The sequence below is a fragment of the Thunnus albacares genome, chromosome 23 (assembly GCF_914725855.1).
Source record: "Thunnus albacares chromosome 23, fThuAlb1.1, whole genome shotgun sequence".
Classification (NCBI taxonomy): domain Eukaryota; kingdom Metazoa; phylum Chordata; class Actinopteri; order Scombriformes; family Scombridae; genus Thunnus; species Thunnus albacares.
In genome coordinates this window covers 16,018,778-16,038,326 of record NC_058128.1, presented here as the reverse complement: position 1 = coordinate 16,038,326, position 19,549 = coordinate 16,018,778, and the positions used below count along the sequence as shown (strand labels likewise).

The 19,549-nt window shown below is 40.2% G+C and overlaps 2 protein-coding genes across 4 annotated transcripts; one reads left to right on the top strand and one right to left on the bottom strand.

Moving 5' to 3' along the window:
- Nucleotides 1-72: 72 nt before the first annotated feature.
- On the top strand, nucleotides 73-9,755 carry slc37a3 (solute carrier family 37 member 3). 2 transcript variants are annotated; one of them, XM_044343353.1, is made up of 15 exons: nucleotides 85-168; nucleotides 2,558-2,632; nucleotides 2,808-3,027; nucleotides 4,104-4,218; nucleotides 4,644-4,736; nucleotides 4,968-5,051; nucleotides 5,393-5,538; nucleotides 6,000-6,096; nucleotides 6,189-6,273; nucleotides 6,477-6,685; nucleotides 6,971-7,112; nucleotides 7,322-7,423; nucleotides 7,558-7,757; nucleotides 7,876-7,941; nucleotides 8,163-9,755. In XM_044343353.1, the coding sequence occupies exons 3-15, from the start codon at nucleotides 2,951-2,953 to the stop codon at nucleotides 8,253-8,255; spliced, it is 1,509 nt and encodes a 502-aa protein (XP_044199288.1). In that variant the 5' UTR covers nucleotides 85-168; nucleotides 2,558-2,632; nucleotides 2,808-2,950; the 3' UTR covers nucleotides 8,256-9,755. The 2 variants fall into 2 exon arrangements, with proteins under 2 accessions (XP_044199287.1, XP_044199288.1); XM_044343352.1 differs by lacking the exon at nucleotides 2,558-2,632 and having other exon boundaries at nucleotides 73-168.
- A 1,672-nt stretch (nucleotides 9,756-11,427) lies between these two features.
- Nucleotides 11,428-17,262, bottom strand: cdkn1d (cyclin-dependent kinase inhibitor 1D). 2 transcript variants are annotated; one of them, XM_044343714.1, is made up of 3 exons: nucleotides 17,089-17,262; nucleotides 13,297-13,793; nucleotides 11,428-13,207 (listed from the first exon to the last, which is right to left on the bottom strand). In XM_044343714.1, exons 1-3 carry the CDS (start codon nucleotides 17,097-17,099, stop codon nucleotides 13,149-13,151), a joined length of 567 nt encoding a protein of 188 aa, XP_044199649.1. In that variant the 5' UTR covers nucleotides 17,100-17,262; the 3' UTR covers nucleotides 11,428-13,148. The 2 variants fall into 2 exon arrangements, with proteins under 2 accessions (XP_044199649.1, XP_044199650.1); XM_044343715.1 differs by lacking the exon at nucleotides 17,089-17,262 and adding an exon at nucleotides 16,640-16,820.
- Between the last annotated feature and the right edge of the window lie 2,287 nt (nucleotides 17,263-19,549).

Sequence of the window (19,549 nt, the reverse complement as noted above, 5' to 3'; positions counted from 1 at the left end):
CAGCTGTGCTGTGTTTGGCCTGTAATTCCACTCCTGTCCTGCTGGTGGCAGCAGTGCGCCGCTGTGTTATGCGGCCAGTGACGTCCGTACGTGACACCAGAATCCACAGTAAACACAAATGGTCGCTACACCGAGAACAAGCAAGCTAACGACTACCTGAGCAGAAAGGTAAGAGCGCTGTTTTCTGTTATGTTTTATTTAAGAATAATGTGAAGCTGTAACTGTTAGCTGTTTGTTCTTAGACTCAATTTTCGCTGTTACTGTGTAGCTAAAGGCTCTTCCACCATGTGACGTTACGTGCCTTGTCACTCAGAGAGGCAAAGATGGTCAGAAATGGCTTTGTAGGTATAAAAGTGGAAAATACTCTCTCAAAGAACAACAAAATGCTGGCGAAAATGAGTTCAGCTGACTGAAAAATGTGTGCGGGTATTGGTTGTGGAGAAAAGCAGAAAGCATCTGGTGCTCATATTTACGAACAAAGAAAATCCTTTTTTTAAAACACACAGGTCGCAAAATAGTGATTTAACAGAGGCACACAGTGTAGCTCGCCTGTTCTGTAATCTACAGAAAATTGATGGCGTCCTTTGAACAGGACGTCCTGCTTACATTTCCCCTTACAATGCAGCATGCTGCAGACAGCCTACAGTTAATTATAAGTGTCCCACCTGCCAGATACTGTATGTGCAGGGACTGAAATTTGCCTCCAGCCAACTTATGCTGGCAGAAATTCTGAAATGCAAAGTGCGAGAAAAAGTATACTTGCAATAACTAAAGTCCTGTTTCGGTGGGTTGTGTTATTAATTACATTCTTGATGCTTTCATACTGCTGACTAGATAATGCACACAGCATGGTTAAGTATGTATCAATATGTTCTAAGCTTATTTTTATTCTTGTTTGATTTATACCTAGAGTCAAGAGTGAGCAGGCAGTGTACACAATACAATAAATGTTGCCTGGCAGGTGCCCAAGACTTGGCTCTACACCTCCAACAGTCATGTGAAATATCAGCTGCTTATCAAATGATTGGTCAAGGGAATGAAAATGAGGCCAATGACTTTCTTTAATAGTATCTACTCGTGCCAAGCCCTCTCACAACAGTGTCACAGTAATTCAGTCAAAGTAGGGCTGCAGCTATTGCTTAATCTGTTGATTACTTCCGCGATTAATGGATCAGTTGTTTGGTCTATAAAATGTCAGAATATGATGAAAAATGTCAATCAGTGTTTCCCAGAGCCCAAGGGGACGTCTCCAAATGTCTTGTTTGGTCCACAGCAGTCCACAACCCAAAGATATTCAGTTTACTGTCATGGAAGACTAAAGAAACTAGAAAATATTCACATTTGAGAAGCTGGAATTAGAGAATTTGGACTTTTTTTCTTTGAGTCAAAACGATTAATCGATTATCAAAATAGTCAACGATTACTTTAATATTTGGCAACTGATGGATTAATCGACTAATCATTGCAGCTGGAATCCAAAGAATCTGACATACTCTTTTCAACAATATGTATCATTATTATCTATGATTTGTAACTCTAAACATCTGAACTAACCAGAATTAATTCAGATTTTATTGTGAAGTTCTGTGTTGCAACAGAAGCAGACTGGTGCAGAACAGAAACTTGCATTTGACCGCAGATTACAGAGTGTAAATGCCAAGAGGGGACATTTGAATATCTCCAGTACAGTAGAGTTTCTGCACAGGGTTTGAAAGTAGGAACAGTGAACCAGTCAGACAAGACTACTCAACAAAATGTTTCCCAAACGTTTTCTGAGACCGATTAGACACCGGACCGGCAATGATAAATTATTAAGCAGAACGGGTTTAGGCTCTGATGAGACTGATCCACATTAAATACAGTTTCTTTGTCAGTGCCATTACAAAATGAAAATTTTCCACAGTCAGTTACTTGATTCAGTCACAGCGGGTTGCCAACAACAATCCCTGGCCTTGTGTTCTCTTACATAAAAATATTCCAATGAGTTATACGGATTTTAAATTTGGGGGAAAAAACACTGGTATTGGAATGAGATGACTATAACTAACAATTATTTCCCTTATCGATTAATCGTTTAGTCTATGAAGTGTGAAAAAATGGCATTCACACTTTCTCAGACGTCACCTTAATGTCTTCCCTTTGCTTGTTTTGTCTGATTACTGTCAAAAATGTTATGATATTCAATTAGCTGTCACGTATGACAAGGAAAAACTAGTAAATCTTCACATTTGAGTATCTGGAACCATCAAATAAATAAATAAATAACAAAATAGTTGATGATTAACTTCCCCATGATTAATCGTTGCAGGTCTATGGATCGGTACTAAGTATCAGTAGACGCCTGAGTTGAAGTAAAAGGACAGAAAAGGCTGGATTAGTGCATCCCTAGATCTTAGTTGGTAGAGTCTTGTGTAAACAACATAGTCCCAGCTGAACAGGCTGGTGGGAGAGGTGTAATGGTTCTAGAGGCGCTCCATATACACTGGGCTCATTGATACCTGAACATGGCAAAACACAGAACAGATTCACCTCTTCATAGTTGTCTTTTACCCCTAAGGGGATGGATGCTGTCAACAAGAGACTGCCTGTCATATTGCAGGAATTATCCAGGACCAGTTTGAGGAACATTCAGGTAAAATTATAGAAATAATCAACTGGTGACCACAGTCTTGGGTAAAGTCTGAAAGAAACATCCATCCTTAAACTTTGGGATATTGCTTGAAACACAGTTTGTGGTACTTAGAGTGTCTAATGTGGGTTTTTATCTTTGTGGTCATTACATGTCACCTCATTTTGCGTTGCTCTAGTGATGTGCGTGTCCCATCTGGCGTAGCTTGGAGCCTTTAGCTGAACCCCATCCCTCTCCTGTCGCTGTTTCCCCCCAACGACCTCCACCAACGCCACCTCCTTCCTCGTCCACCTCCTCTTCCTCCCTCCGGCCACCCCTGTGATGCCTCCCTCGTGCTGTGGCTGCCTGTCACAGTACACCCATCATCATCTGGTTGCCTTCTGCCTCACCTTCTTTAGGTAATCTACACCCACTCTGCCCTGCTGCCTTACAGGTTTCCCTCAAACCTGTTGGAGCATTTTAAACATTTAGCATTTTGTTTTTGTCTTTTAGATTAATTTTAATGATCTATTTGCTTTATTGTATATTAACTGGAAAGAGTCACAGGAAAAAAGGGGGAAAATGAGATTTCCAACTCTTTTGTCACAGATTTGAGCCAAAAAAAGCTTAACTAGCCTGCTGAGCTTCATATGAACCACAAGAAAATAGCGGACTTGCATACTAGAGGATGCAGAACGAAAAGAAAATATCAGTGTAGCTACTGTAAAAACACTGAATGTGAATGGATGTAAGTTGTTCATTTAGGTCAAAGGTCTTGGGGGCAAGGTTAACCCAGGTCAGACATCAATGGGCTATGTATGTTGATTTCCAATCGACAGGGTTGCTACACGGATTGGAAAAGTCTTGAGAAGTAGGGAAACACTTAAAAGATAAGTGGTAACAGTAAAGAATATAGACAGTTTGTAAAATGTGGATTTGTGAAGATTATCTTGTTTTTAAAAATTGTCTGCATGAGGCCGTGCTCGCTTCAGAGCTCAAACAAACAAAAAAATCAGGTGATTTTAAAACTGAGATGCTGCAGCGATATTAAACAGTGCATGAGTCATATGAGTCAGCTGGTGAGTTTCAAACCTTTCTTTGTTTAGGGCCCCCTCGGTCAGCGTAGTTAATCTTTAATTACAGTACTTGTGCGCCAATGTCACGACACTCCTATCAGGAGCAAAGCGAAGTGCCGTCCGCAGCAGTCGGTAGGGCAGAATGAATACTGCGGTTCAGCAGAAAAGTTGGAGCTGTATTGGATTTTGCTCCATTTCCCGTTTCTCAGATAAAGATGTCCGGTGTTTCCTGTCATTTCTTTCAGCAGAAGTGAACCGCTACTTCTGTGAAATTTAACCTTCGGCTAAAGAATAAAGAGCATCCCCTCAAGCTGAAGTATGAACTTTGACCCGGGCCATTCAACACGGATAGTTTTTAAATAGGTCTCGCCCTCAAATTGCTTTTACTTGCTGAGTTAAGTTCCTTCTGTCACTTCCAGCTATGTGTTGCTGCATGCGTCCAGGAAGACATTCAGCAATGTGAAAGTGAGCATCTCAGCCCAGTGGACGCCATCTGCCCAGAATGACAGTGCGGCTGCTTTCTCCCCTGGTCAGGTACTGAGAACACAGTAGTATAAAATACAGAACAGTTCAATGCAGTCTGGATTAGATCAATCATAGATCAATCATAGTGTTTCTTCAGAAAAAATACAAACAAAATAAACGTTTTTTTTTATATTTTTCAAATGCAGATTATTTCATTTTGAGGACTGAAACGTGTTTGATAAAGTGAGGTCAAGTGATGGACAGGGTGCAGGATTCTTTTGATCCTAAGCACCTGTCACTAAGACTTTATGGTGTTGTCAGGTGTATTATAACTACTACTGTACATTGTAGGCAGCTATAGTATATAGTACAATTCAATGTAAAATGGACAGCAACAATACTTTTCTCGTATCGGGCTCTTGGGAAACTTTTATGACATTTAAACCCCTGTCATAGATAAACGTAATAAATTGTCTTGTCTCTGGCTGTTCCAGACATGGGAGGACAATCATCTGTTTGCAGATGAAAAGCAGGCCACTCTGTTCCTGGGAGCTCTGGACTCCATCTTCCTCTTCTCATACGCCGTGGTGAGTAGGGAACATGATTTTCTGTGTTTGATGAGCTTCTGACATCAGAGCTGTCGGCTACAAAAACTAACAGAACCGGTTTCACAGTGTGCCAAGTAGGAGCGGAGAGAACCTGATACCTGTTGAGTTCAAATTTCTTCTGCAGGTGGAAAAACTCTGAATATAAATCATGTAAACTGTGATGGATTGGCAGCCCGTCCGGGTTGTAACTCTTCGGTCTTGTCCACACAGGGTCTGTATTTCAGCGGCGTGATCGGGGACAGACTGAACCTGCGCTACGTGCTCTGCTTCGGCCTGTGTGGCTCCGCTGCAGTGGTGAGTACACAGACCAGAAGTTGACTCAACAGTACACATCTAATCATTGATAGTGTGCCCATTTGGTCTCATCTTTTCTCAGAACAAGTATGTTTGTAAACCTTAGCTTTTCTGTGGTGTATGCATCTTTCAAGCCCTGTTTTGTGCATACGCAGCGGTTATAAATGAAACCCCTTGGTTGCACTTCTTGTTTCACACATGCAGTACATTATTCTCCTTGATGATGCTTTTGAAAGAAGTCAAATTCCAAAACTAGATATTTGGGAAGTGAAAAATAAATGGTATCTATTAGGACGAAGTGATCGCTGGCATTAATATAAAAGCTGTTCATGTGTTTGCAGGAGTTTGTGTTTGGCACTTTGACTGAATGGCTCCACATCTACAACATCTATCTGTACTGCAGCCTGTGGGTGCTGAACGGCCTGCTGCAGTCTGCCGTCTGGCCCTGCGTGGTGGCCGTCATGGGCAACTGGTTCGGCAAGACGGGGTGAGTGTTTGCAAAACCTGTTTTTATCCAACATTACCTCTAAATTTTACCGGTGGATATGTTTAGTCACAACTGCAGCATCCATCCAGCTTAGAAATACTTAGTCAAGCCTGTGTCTTCCAGGTCGAGCTCTATGATACACGCCCACACACGGAAACACAGGAAACACACACGCTCACACTCGCACAATGACACCCATTCACCGGTGCTGCTGCCCCAACATAGACGCCATTTAGACTCAGTTTTCCTCCGCAGCAGAACTTGTAAACATAACTTGTTGAATATAAAAATAGCGAGTCAGTGAGCCATCTGTTAGGTTGCATTTAGTAAATTATAGCATGTTTTGTTGTACTTTTCAAAGTGTTTGAAGTAGTTTTGAAAAAGAGAGATTTTTAGGAAATTATTACACCGGTTAAATGTTACATGAAGTAGTTGGAAAGTATTTTTTCCTCATTTTCCAGGCGTGGCTTTGTGTTTGGCCTGTGGAGCGCGTGTGCCTCTGTCGGTAACATCCTGGGCGCCTTCTTGGCATCCAGCGTGCTCAAGTATGGATACGAGGTGAAGCACACACACACACACCTGATTGATGCCTTGTTACCATGGCATTCTCAGCATCTTAATACTAACATATTGCTTTACGGTGTATGCAGTATGCCTTCCTGGTGACCTCAGTGGTGCAGTTTGCTGGTGGGGTGGTGGTGTTCTTCGGCCTGCTCACGTCTCCAAAAGAAGTCGGTAAGCACTGCAAGGAATATGGAAATATTCCATATAACTTTTAAGAGATTAAATGTTTTGATATATGTGTGTGTACTCACATGGGTCATATTGCTACTTTCAACTGTGGAAACTGCGCCTGAAATAGAAACATTTCAGTGTTTGTATTACCTAAACTCTCGATTGAATTCAGGCTTCAGCTTTTATGTTTATGTGCGTGCCAGGTCTGAGTTTGGAGTCAGAGACTGGACTCAGCCCTGTGGAGACGGACACAGACAGCCACAGACCTCTGATGAGCGATGAGGATGATGAGGTGGAAGCGGAGGCGTACGCCAGACGATACCAGTCAGTCCAGCAGCCGGACGAACCTCCGGCCGAGTCCCCTCAAGCTGTCAGCTTCTTTCAGGCTTTCTGTCTGCCTGGAGTGCTGCCTGTAAGTCTGCAGCTCCAGCATGTCAAGACAAATGTATTTTGACCATGTATGTGCTTTAAAGACAATACATGATACAAATACAGCTACACTATATATATATATATATATATATATATATATATATATATATATATATATATATATATATATATATATATATATATATATATATATATATATATATATATATATATATATATATATATATATATATATATATATATATATGGTCATGGATACATTGTTTTTTCGCCACATATTAATGTCTTTCTGTTTATACTGCAGTATTCCCTGGCGTATGCCTGTCTGAAGCTGGTCAACTACTCCTTCTTCTTCTGGCTTCCTTTCTACCTGAGCAACAACTACGGCTGGAAGGAGGCCGAGGCCGACCGCCTGTCTGTGTGGTACGATGTCGGAGGAATCATCGGTGAGTGGCAGGCTTAGCCCGTCAACAAAATGACATTTCTGTGTTTTTCAGTGGACATTGGTACGGGGGAAAACGGGACAATATATCTTTTATATTTGTTTGTATTCCCTTATCTCTTTGATACAACATTGAACATCCTTAGAATTTGAGTGTTAACTGTCTTTTTTTTTCTCTTTTTGTCTTTTGTAATCTTGTTTTTTCCGTGTCAGGGGGAACACTTCAGGGTCTGATCTCTGACTTCATGGGAAAGAGAGCACCGGTGTTGGCCATAAGTCTGGCGCTAGCAATGGGAGCTCTGGTGGGATACAGCCGTGAGTACACACATGACACATGATATCTGTAGAAGTATGAAAGGTCAAAATAAAATAATAAATTTAATACCGATCTTTTCCACAGTTGTCATTTTGCATTTTGACTCCCTCTTCTTCTCCTCCATCCCTCTCAGACTCGCCTAATGACCAGGTGATTAACGCAGCGCTGTTGGCCACCACCGGCTTCTTTATCGGCGGCCCATCCAACATGATCAGCTCGGCCATATCTGCCGACCTGGGGAGACAGGAGGCTCTCAGGGGCAGTCAGGAGGCTCTGGCTACAGTTACCGGCATAGTGGATGGAACTGGAAGTATAGGAGCTGCTGGAGGACAGGTAAAAAAAAAAAAAAAAAAAATACAGGACATTTCATGCAATGCAACTTGTAAACTCATTGTGCTTTACATAAAACAGTACAAAAGGAACAACAATTTATGTTTCCATCATCTTCTAGTACCTGGTGTCCCTGATTGAGAGCAAGCTGGGCTGGATGTATGTCTTCTACTTCTTTGTTGTCATGGTAAGATCATTTCCTGAAATCACAATCACAGCTACAGCATCTTACTTGACAGTCCTGACTCAGTATATTCATGTCTGTGGGATTTTGCATCGATGTAAAATAAAAATTAATTTACCAGCTGATTTCTTAATGTTTATATGATGTACTTCTTCCTTTATTCTCTTCATTTGTCTTTCTGAATGGATTGAACACCACAAATGTGTGACTTTTTACATTTACAGACAGGGGGCAGCATTGTGTTCATCACTCCGCTGATCCTCAGGGAAGTGCGAGCCATGTGGAGAGACAGACGAGCGCTGCACCGCCAGCTGTGAAAGCCTCAACATCTGCCAGGCATAATGTTTTCTCTTATCGGGGCTTATCACAGCAGGGCTGCTCAGAGTTTCGAGATGCGGAAAGCCACGATGGTGAAGGTGCCCTGGAGTTTTCAAGAGCCGTAGGTTTGTCTCTTAACACCCATGTGCACAGACCAAGACTCTTTGAACACAACACTGACGTCTTATCCACTCACTAAAAGCCTAAAATGTAAATGTACACCTCCTATAGGATGAATGCAAGGATTTAGAGCTGAAGTGCCTGATTGAAAGAAGCTTTCAGGCCTCGCAGGGCCAACACAGAATTTACTCGTGTATATATTTTAGGTTTTAAACGGTTGTAAATACTTTTTTACATGCACTATAGTTGTACTTGAATCTAGATTAATCAATTTAAACTTTTAACCCAGAAGTTCTTAACTTCAGGATCAGGCCCTTGGGAGATATTTTGGGGTTCAGAATTGCCTAAAGAATGTGATTAATAATTGTAATGTTGAAATATATTGTCAACTTTTGTACATATGTATGATATTTTAGTTGTTTTTGGTTGAAATGATGAATATTGCACTCTTGAAGTCTTACGGTAATTAAGCAAAGTCTGAAAAGATTTTAGTGATCAGCTTAGGTCTCAGCTGGGTTTTGGGAAACTTTCGCCTCACAGCCACTTTCTTTCTCTCCTTTACATTTTAATGTAATCAGGGTCAGAAACTGTACTGTTAAGTGTTTTCTTCGGGGGGCAGGGTCCTCTCATTACTGTGTATGTGTCAGTCTGACTTGATATTTGCTCATCATTCCAGTTTCACTTTTTGTTCACTGGAATGTTTACTCCTCCATTTTTAGTGTCTTTATCTCTCACCTTTGGTTTACAGTGCAGCGACACATTTCAGTGTGAACTACACTGACTCTTCAGAAAAAGCTTTGTCTGATTGTAGCAGAGGCTGCACATTCGTTTGTTTGATGAACTTGACTCAGTCTGTCTGTTAGTTATTACATTTTAACAACCATTGAAGGTAAAACAGTTCTCTTTTTATGGTGTATTTACTGACATATAAATGGTGGGAAAATTATCGTACAACACCAGCCTTATGCTAGTGAATGTTTGGACAAGTTATCTACTTTACGGGACACTGTGGTCCATAACCAGCCAACATTTGGAGAATGATTGCTTTTGGTTCAAATCAGTAAAACTGTAGAATTGTCGACACAACAGGTCATTTGTTTCCTTGCACGGAGATTCACAAATCATCATGTAAATTGCTTTTAACATGTGGGAAGAGGGGTATTAAGGCATGTTTATATTATTGTCAAACCTGGAGAGACGGAGCTTAAAGTGAGACTTGCCAAGCTCATGTAACAGAATGTAAATTGGAATGTGTTACTCTACCTGTGGTGTATTTTTAAATTTGTTTTATTTTTATTTATGTGTACTTTTCAAGTTTTAACCAATGTAAATGCAATTTTCCTGTGAAATAAATGCAAGTTACATTTTGCAAAATCCGAGTTAAGTTGTAAAGCACCAAAAATATATGTGTGTGTGTGTGTGTGTGTGTGTATATATATATATGTATGTATATGTGTATATATACACTATATTTTAGTTTTAGTAGTTTCTAAGCTACATTTAGCCACATTATTGTTGTCAAATACACTGTAAATACATAATAACCCGTAAATAACAGCCTACTTTGATGATAGGATGATTTACATACAATGTTACTTCAAAACCACCAGGGGGTGCTTTTAATACTTATAACAGTTAAAATATGGTGAAAAAAATACTTCATACCAGTCTTTTGTGGTTTATGTCAATATCAATCATGAACATTTTATTATTTTGAGCACACTTATATGAAATCAACATCATAAAGGGCAACAGTGCACCAACAACCCAGCAATGGAATCTCTTTACATTTTCTATACAAAAAATCACTATCAAAAAGGATATGATTCTGAGCCCATACAATTACACTTCTTACATATGTTGCAAAATGGTATACAAAGATTATCATACATTCATGCATATACAGAGTAAAAAAATACTACACTGATATAGCTGCGACAGGTCAATTAGGAAAGCAATGTTTGCTTGGGCACAGTGAGAAATTTACAGATCCATCTTGGCATTTTTATTTTAGTTTTCCTTTGTTTTTTTTTCCTCCCAGCAGACTTGAAGAAACCCGAAGAAACCAATGAAGAAATTCAAAAACTGAGTCCAGAAATTTGACAAGTCTAGTGGGAGAGGAAGTTATTTAATTGTCAAGAAATTCCTCATCTGTGCCACAGTTTCTCAGTGAAGATTTGTATGTTGTTTTTTTTTTAAAGATTACCATAAAAAAATAGTTCTCTTGTCAACAATGTTTAAAGTAGTGCAAAGATTATAGTTTCAGAAATAACACAGTTAGTTATAGCAACAAAAAAAAAAAATAGGGAATTTATAATTATTTCCCTACAAACAAACAATACAAACTCAAAATAAGTTAATATAGACTTTGAAAGTTTCGTCTTTAACACGCTGAGAAAGTAGGTGCACACAAACATCTGTCTCTCTCACACACACACACACACACAATGACAAAAATAAAACAAGTAATCCTGACGAATTTAAAATAATTTCAAATAGTTTGCTATTTTTAAAACTGTGAAATATAGTCTTGTACAACCATGAAAAAACCCAACATTGTGTTAACACGATTGTGAACGACTGCTTTCATGCCAATTTTTCGCAGAGACTGAGGCGGTTGGTTCATGAAAGAGAGACCGAGAGACTTTTTAAGGGGGCAGACAAAAGCCTGTCTGAATCACAGGCCACTTGTCCGGCCGGAGGAATCCTTTGATCCAGAAGGGGTCTGAGACATTTTCTCTATTAAAGTAAGTCCCTTTTCCTCATCCCCCCCCCCCCCCCCCCCCGCCCCCCCCTTTCCCCCTTCCCCCTTCCCCCTCCTCCACTCCCCTAGTCTGTCTATTTCTGGGAAAGCTGTCAAAGCAAAGTGAGGCAGTGAGAGAGCGAGAGACAACAAAAGCCGTCTGGCTCCCCCGAGAGACCGGAGTTTCCTCTGTGCGGAGCTGGGCCCCGCTCTGACACACTGACTCTTTTACCTGATGTGAAAAGAAGCTTTTACACAACAGAATAATAAGCCCCCCCTCCTCCCCCCTATTTCTGTCTCTCTGTCTCTCTTTAGTGCCTGTGGACACAAACAACCTGAGCTTTTTTTTTTTTTTTTTTTTTTGTATTTAACTTGTGTTAAACTTATTTTACTGAATCACTTGACGAGGTAGTAAGAGTGGATTCATCCAGATTATGGCTTTTTATCCATTTACAAATTAGAATCACTGTAGGAAAGGAAAAAAGAAGCAAGCACATCAAACTTGAAGAATGCGCAGTTATGGATCACAGAAAACTTTAAAAACACAGTGACTTTGTCTTTTTTTTTTTTTAGTGTGTTTTCACTATATAGTTGAAGATCTATGCAGGTTTGAGATCTTCTGTGACCCGTAACTGATCAGTCAAGCTGTGAGCGGCTTGTATAAATGATGTGTTGCTAATTAAATGGCACAGTAATTCCTCTTTGGTTCAACTGCCTCAGCTGCCACAACTTTAACAACTGGTGGGAAAAACCTCAACACGAACACCAAACCAACACATTCACACACAAACACTTACATGCTTATATATACCCAATGCAAACACTTGATGACTAAATGTGACGCGGCTCGACTCTTCATATAAAATCACCAGAAGCGGAACCAGTGTTGATTCCTCTGATCTGAGCTGCAACACAGTGATTAAATGCTACATTCCCTTCAAGGAGAAAAGCATATTTAAAAAGTTGGGACATCACATGAAGACAAAGAGTGGGAAATGCTACATTGTTAAAAGCATAAAGCTGAAAAAAAAAAAAAAAACCTAAATAAGGTATGTTCTGGTCTGCTGCCAAAGAAAAGCTGATTTTTACAACCCCGTTATGCAAATATTACAAAGCAAAAAGTGAAAATAGTTGGAAATTTGTTTTGCTATATTGCGATTGTGTAAATTATACATGGCCAATGTTTTTAAGTGGCAACGGTGGAGTGTATGTGAGCCATAATCAGGCATAATTTGGGGGCAATGGCACAGGGTTCCACAAACACCTTATCTTACCTCGTTTTACACATTGCTCATCTGTTCTTTTTTTTCCATTTTTAATTTATTTCGACGATGATCTAGCATCGTGAATAATAAATAAATAGTCACATATGAAACATTATTATTATTATTACTCAGAATTTAAGCCGCATTACCTCATCGCTGAACCTCCACCGTTGACCTTTAACCTGGAGCTAATCACGGTCGCGCTGCCAATTTTGAGGTTTTGACCCCTCCTGAGCTCTCGGAGCGGTGGGGGTGAGGCTAAAGTCTGTAAGCATGGTGCGCGGCCAGGAATAGTAACTCATCTAATCAAAACCTCTTATGACTTTTAGCAAGAGGGAGAAAAAAGGTCGAGGACTGAGGTCAGGACCTTGACAAATACTATCTGAGACCCGTTCAGAAGAAAATTAACCTCCTAGAACAAGAGCTCATTTTCTGTTATTTCCTGAAAGAGTGCATTCAAAATCATTTCACAGTATAGTCTAAAGCTGAGAAAAACAGTATATAAGATGTATATAATATTTATAATTATCCACAAAAACCGTTGTTAAAGTCTGAGCTTGATTAACTAGGAAAATCGTAGCTTCCTTGTGCTGAAAGTTTAAGGTATGTGGTGTCAGAGGAGTTTTTAAGCCCATGCTGCATGAGCTTGTGGACAGTCTGTTACATAATGCTACATATATACATAAGATACAAGATCTATGTGAGGTGACGTGTAGAGGATGTCGACCACTAAGTGATCCTCCTCTGGGTCTCGTTGTGCTTTTCTACTGCCGAGAGGATGCTTTGTAGTGGAGAAGCTTCCTCTTCTTCACCTTGAAGAAATCTGGAGAGGGCAAGAGGACAACGTCAGGAAAAATGACTTAAATCTGTTCTCTACGTCGTTATATATATCAGGATTTTTCATGAGCTTACCTGTGATGGAAGCCTGTCTATGTTTTCCCAGCCGTTGGATCCTGTAGCACCCCCTTGTGGTCACCTCCAGGTACTCATCCCCGGACCCTGACGAGCTGCTAGAAATTGGCGAACCCTCGCCTGACGAAGACGACATCCGCCTCTTGCCCTTCGCCGCCCCGCCTCCAGGCCGCACCACTGGCCTCACCGTGCAGCTGCGGTAAAACGTCGGCACGTCCTGGCACCTGAGCTCCTCCCACTCGATGTTGGAGGCCTGTCCCGGCACGTCACTCTGGAAATCGAAGTTCCAACGCTTGTTGGCCACCTCCACGCTCATGCAGAGCAGCCGCTGGAAGTCGTGCTGCAGCTGCTGGTGGTCCACGGGCCCGAAGAGATTCCTCCGCACCGGCCCCACCTTCAGCTTCAAGGCCTCGATGCCCCCGAGTCGAGAAAGCTCTGAGTCAGACGACATAGCTGGTCCTGCTGTTGCTGTTGATGAAGAGGCCATCTCCATGTCCCTGTCAGAGAACAAACACATGCAGACATTCAAAGTGGGAAAAGGGCAGAGGTTGAGCGTTGGTTCTGTTAGGCCTGCAGAGTTTCAATGAGGTGTGATCTGGGTTTTTATTGGCTTGGATTACACACACACATACAAGCTATTAAGGCTCAAACCCCCCACACACACACACACCGGTATCTGCCCTCTTGGGCGCCTCTTGTGTTTTATGTGATCAAATGCATGTGTGCCTTAACCTGCCGAGTAATTACTTCAGCAACAGGTAACTGGACGAACACCAAATAAATCTCCAACAACATTCACTGCCCTGCCACGGTGTCAAAATGAACCTGATTCTCCACCTGCTCTGGTGTCTGGCAGCCAAAGGTCGACAGTAAAGGTTGGCAGGGTCACACAGAGAAAAGGCCCATATGGGCTACTTGTGAGGAATGTCTGCAGCACTCCCCTGCTGCTATCTGACAAAGTTAATTAGAGCAATACTGTTGAATTCTGAGGGTAAGTGCTGCGCTGCTCTTTGAGTTTCAACTTCATCGTATCGCCACCTGCATTGTCTCTATATGGAGTCATAATATTTTACATGGAGGTGGGTTATATAACCACATCCTTGTAGACTCTGAGCCTATGTTTGACTCCCACTTGACTACTCAATGCTTTATCAGCTGTGTGTAGGCAGTAAAACAAGATGAGCTCAAATGATATACAGTGCAGCACGTGTCCTAGGGATGGACTGTAACTATTATAGAGATATTGTGTTACTACTGATGTTATACTATACTATATAAGGCCTAAAATGTTGTGTTTTCCTGATATTAAAGGCTGCAAACTTTTGCATTTCTGAACTACAATAATTCTTCTAGCTGAGTGAAATCAATAACATTTCCTTTAAGTGTTTGACCAACATTTAAACATTGTTAATGCATCGCTAATGCTCTACTGCACTGGGGCCCAGGCACTGCAATTAGTTTACTGTAATATGATTAATTGGCAGTTACTTTGGTAATATGCATTAACAGACAAACTATACTGGTAAGTCTGACTCCTGCATTTTTAACCTGATCTTGAGGCCCCATCTTGCATAGGGGCCCTGTGACAAAAACTTAAAATCCCTTTAATACTTCAGTTAATAGTTTGCTTATGATGCTATATGTTTAAATGTAATATAGTTGTCACAAATTAACTTGGAGACAAGGGGACGGGGGAGCTGAATAGGGGCCCCACAGTTCCTTTTTTTACCCTGGGTCTCCTGTGGTGGGTTAATCTCACTCTGTCCAGTAGAGTTAAAAATAACAAGAGTCAAATCCAAGATATTGCAACAATCTTGGCCTATTTACTCAAAATAAAGTAAAACCTGATGTTGCCTATACCTTCATCTCTGCTCTGAACAACATTAACAAAGATACACTTCTTCCCGAGAACATAAAATAGTTACAAGTTTATTTAACAGCTGTGTTTTGTTTTGGTGCAGCAAAGTTTTATAGCAGTGAGCCATTCATTATCTGCTTAATTAAGTGAAATTAACTGAAATGTCTGTGGTGAGTCACAGTTAAAACACCGAAAAGGGAGAAACATAGAAGAAACTACCGTTTCAGCTTGAAGTAAGGCAGAAGAGGCCCGCTTGAAAAAACCCCTGTGAGGGGGCTGAAGGGGGGAAGCACTGCATTGCGCAATTGTTTGACACTTACAGAATATATAGCTATGAAGAGCACTTTTACAAGTCAAATAGCCTGTCATTTTATGATGTCTGTCTACCCATATAAACTGTTAAAAACATGTGTTTGAAACCACAGCAGCCGACAAATTCAAACATTTCCCCAAGTGCATACTTTAGTTTAATCACTATTAATTATAGATTTAACCAGCACAACTTAACTTTCCTCGTTATTAATTCCTTCATAGCTGGATAAATATGAGATAAATATAAGACTTGTTGTAACAACATTAAGAAAAGGGGGGGAAAAAAACATTTGGCTTTTTTCATGCCCGTGTCTAGATGGTTACCCTAGATTTTTGGACTCTCGCGAGATTTGTTTCTTCATTGTGAGCGTTGTGCAAAATAATTATGTTTTATGATGTGACAACGCTGTAGTTAAGGTCTGGTTATGTTCAGGCACAGAAAACATTTGGTTGGGGTTAATGACAGATAATGGTTTGGGTTAAAGATGGTCATTCTCGCGAGATCTTTCACAAATCTAGGTTAACCATCTTGACACGACCTTCTTTTACCGACAGGGCTGCTGCTGCTGCTGTCTCCGAGTGAAAGTTGTTTGCGTCGAATATGAAGTGGGCGCGGTATGCAGATCAGGTTACCACTCACTGTGGTCGGTGTGTCCCCCCATGCACTTCCAGAAAAACACCGAGAAACCCACCAGTATTTTCCACCAACTCACTAATAAAAAAACCCCACAGTTAAAAATGCACCTACTGCGTGTGCAAAACCAGCACACAACTGTGCAACGCTGAATAAAACAACAGCTGAGAGGATGCTGAAATGTTTTGTATAATAACTGAAAAAGATTTCGTGACGCAGTTATTGAGGATGTGGGTCAATGAGATGCGACACACTAAAACAGCCCGCATATTGTAAAGCCACTTCCCACTGATATTACACACAGAAGCCACATAATATCCATTCAAATATAACAAACAGCCAAATATAATCATTTTAAAGCAGATAATTATTAATGATCAATTTTAACAAAAGGACAAAGCGATTCAACTTTTCCAGAAGAGCGTCAACTTTCCATTCAACCGCACCAAAGACAAACTTCGACTTTATAAGAAAGACAAAAAAAATTGAAATAAACTCTAATGTGAAGCTAAAACCAGAAGAAATAAAAATCATCTTACCATCAGCGTCAATTAGTAGTCAATGAGTAATCAAAAGTTTCTTGTAGAAATTACGCACAAGTCATCCAAGTCAACGTTAGAATAAAAAGTTGAAACAAACACTTTCACGTTGAAAGTTTGAGTGGACACTAATAGGGAGGGTCTGGTCGTGTCCCCTTATCTGCGACTTGTTTGTTATGGACTCAGGGGGACGTCCTATTAGAGAGGTGGGTCACGTGTGTCTCGATCAAAACAGTCTTGTTGGAGCGCAGCCAGGATGTAAACATCGCTATCATAAATCCCTACGACTATTAAACGCAGCGCACGCACAAGCTGAAGTTGCATAAACTGCAAAAGCTGCAAAAGTGCGCAGAAAAATCTCAAAAATGCACGACAAGAGAAATGCATTAAAGTATTTTATTGCGTAGCATATTTATAAATGTGTTAATAATGATTATAAATATTCTTACCCCGTTTTCATGATGCAAAAACGCACTGATTCTCTGCGCGCTCCTGCTGCAAACCTGTTGCTCCTGCGCTCTGTTGCGCCCTTGTGCTTCGCCTCCCCTTCAGAGCGACTAGAAGTAGGTCAAATATCTTGGCAATGGCGGCCATTTCCCCTTCTTCCTCAAATGTGACACACATTCTCGTGTAGCGCTTGCATCACGTTCTGTTTTGGAACCGCGCCCACATCCTCAAGTCACGTTGAGTTGCAACGTGAGCGGGACAGACAGCTCCATTTTGACTTCTTCTGTAAATTTGCTACATCCCTGTTTGGATATGTTGTCTGCTTTGGTTTATGAAGTGGGAAAAATCACTGAGACGCCCGGTACATGATCATGTTCATTTGACATCTTAACTGACCTGCCATGTTTAATGTATAATGATAGATATGTAAACATGTATGATGATAATTTCAAATGAAATTAAAGTTTTTACTGGTCAAAGACTAATCTGATTTTATCTAAAGTCAAAGGCAGGTTCTTTTAGTATGTTTACAATATAATTATCATAATGGAGCCATGTGAGGAAAAATATTACAGCCCTTTTTACACTAAGACTAAGACTTTCTGCTGCTTTAATGTACTTGATCATTTGGAATTAAAAATTACCTGGATGAATACAATTTGAGTCAGCAATCAAAACAGTAGACTTATAATTAACTAAAATTAATAGAACTGAAATTATTATGATATAAAATGTTGATAATTATTCCGAATCAGCTTTATTGGCCGACACATAAGGATTTTCCAGTGGCTCTCAATGTACTCCCAGACAAGTCAAGTCAGTTCTATTTGTGTAGCCCAATATCACAAATCACAAATCTGCCTCAGGGGGCTTTACAATCTGTGCAACAATACAACATCGTCTGTCTTTAGACCCATGATTCAAATAAGGAAAAACCCTTCAACGGGGGAAAAAAATATACCATATACAATGTATCATACAAATATACCGGAACATACACATACAGAAGACATACAGTTAAAAAAAAGCACAGAAGGCTTACAGAGACATAAACACATAGCTATTGTGTACAGACATGTGGGTAGAAACTCTGTAGAGTAGAGTAATCAATCAGCATAAAGTTCATCAGCAACAATGTATCATTGGATAACCAAGTCATTTTAAGTCATATTTTTAGCAAAATATGACAAACATTTCCCAGTATCAGCCTCAGTATCACTACTTTTTAATAATAAACTGAATGTCTTTGGGTTTTGGACTCTTCATTGGACAAAACAAGACATTTCAATATACCAGTTTGGACTCTTGGAACTCTTGATGGATATTTTTCAATAATTAATCAATTAATTGAGAGAATAATCATAAGATAAATTAAATTAAAAAATAATATATTTACAGCCTCTATTTAAAGTGACGAGGGAACTCAGTGTTAAAATATTATTGATGATTTTAAATACTACATTTCACACCTCTTTTTCTTTTTTCAAACTCTTCTTCTAACTCATGAATGACTGCTCAACAGCCTTTCCTCATTTCATCACTTTTGCTTTCTATTACTATTATGACACATCTCCATCTTCCCATTCATTTTATTATGACATACAGTAGGTTCTCCTCTCTTATTGTCATTGTGCAAGAGATTCTCCAATTTCCTATTATTACACAGGCTCTCACAGGTTACACGTTTTCTTCAGTCATTACAACAGCCTTGTTGTTGCATAGCTTTTCAATGACACAATGTAGGAATCATCTGAGAAGCCTCTGAACTGGCCAACGCCCCTCACTCAGAAAGGTTATTCCAGGTTTTACACACATACTTGCTATTTTTACACATTAGTCAGCGCCTTGGCTGTCTCATAAGTAACGTTCTCTCTGCAAATGCAGGCAATGTGTCTGCAGCGGTTTATGAGATGCACTGCTTTAATAAGCAGGTAGCAGTGATCACGGAGCGGTCATTGTTTGTGTGTGACAGCCGTGGACTAGAAGTAAGTATGTCACCACTGTGGAATGTTTCTTGGTTAGAAAACGCTGTTTTCACATGTGGGGCTTAGCAAAAGTTCAAGGCAGCTAAGCGCAAGGCTCAAAGCAAACAAAACTATTTGAGTTCCACAGAACACTATAAATGTCAACCTCGGACTTCATTTACTTGGATTCTGAATGGTAAGGGACTGTAGAAAAAAATATTCGGGTTGGTGGAAAAGAAAGTATTGCAGAGGGTCCCCAGGGTAATAAATATTTGCTTTGAATCCTTCATTGACTTAGAAAAAAATTGCAACAGCCCTAATATCTTAATGGAACAATGATTTTTACATAGCCCAAATAATAACTCATCAGAGGTGGAATTACCACTTGCCAAAACATAAGAAATAGTGTTTTCTGTTTATTGAGCATTCCAGCTGCTCTCTATTTATGAACCAAGAGCTACTGAATGGACAGTTGTTACCACTGTCACTGAATAAGTGA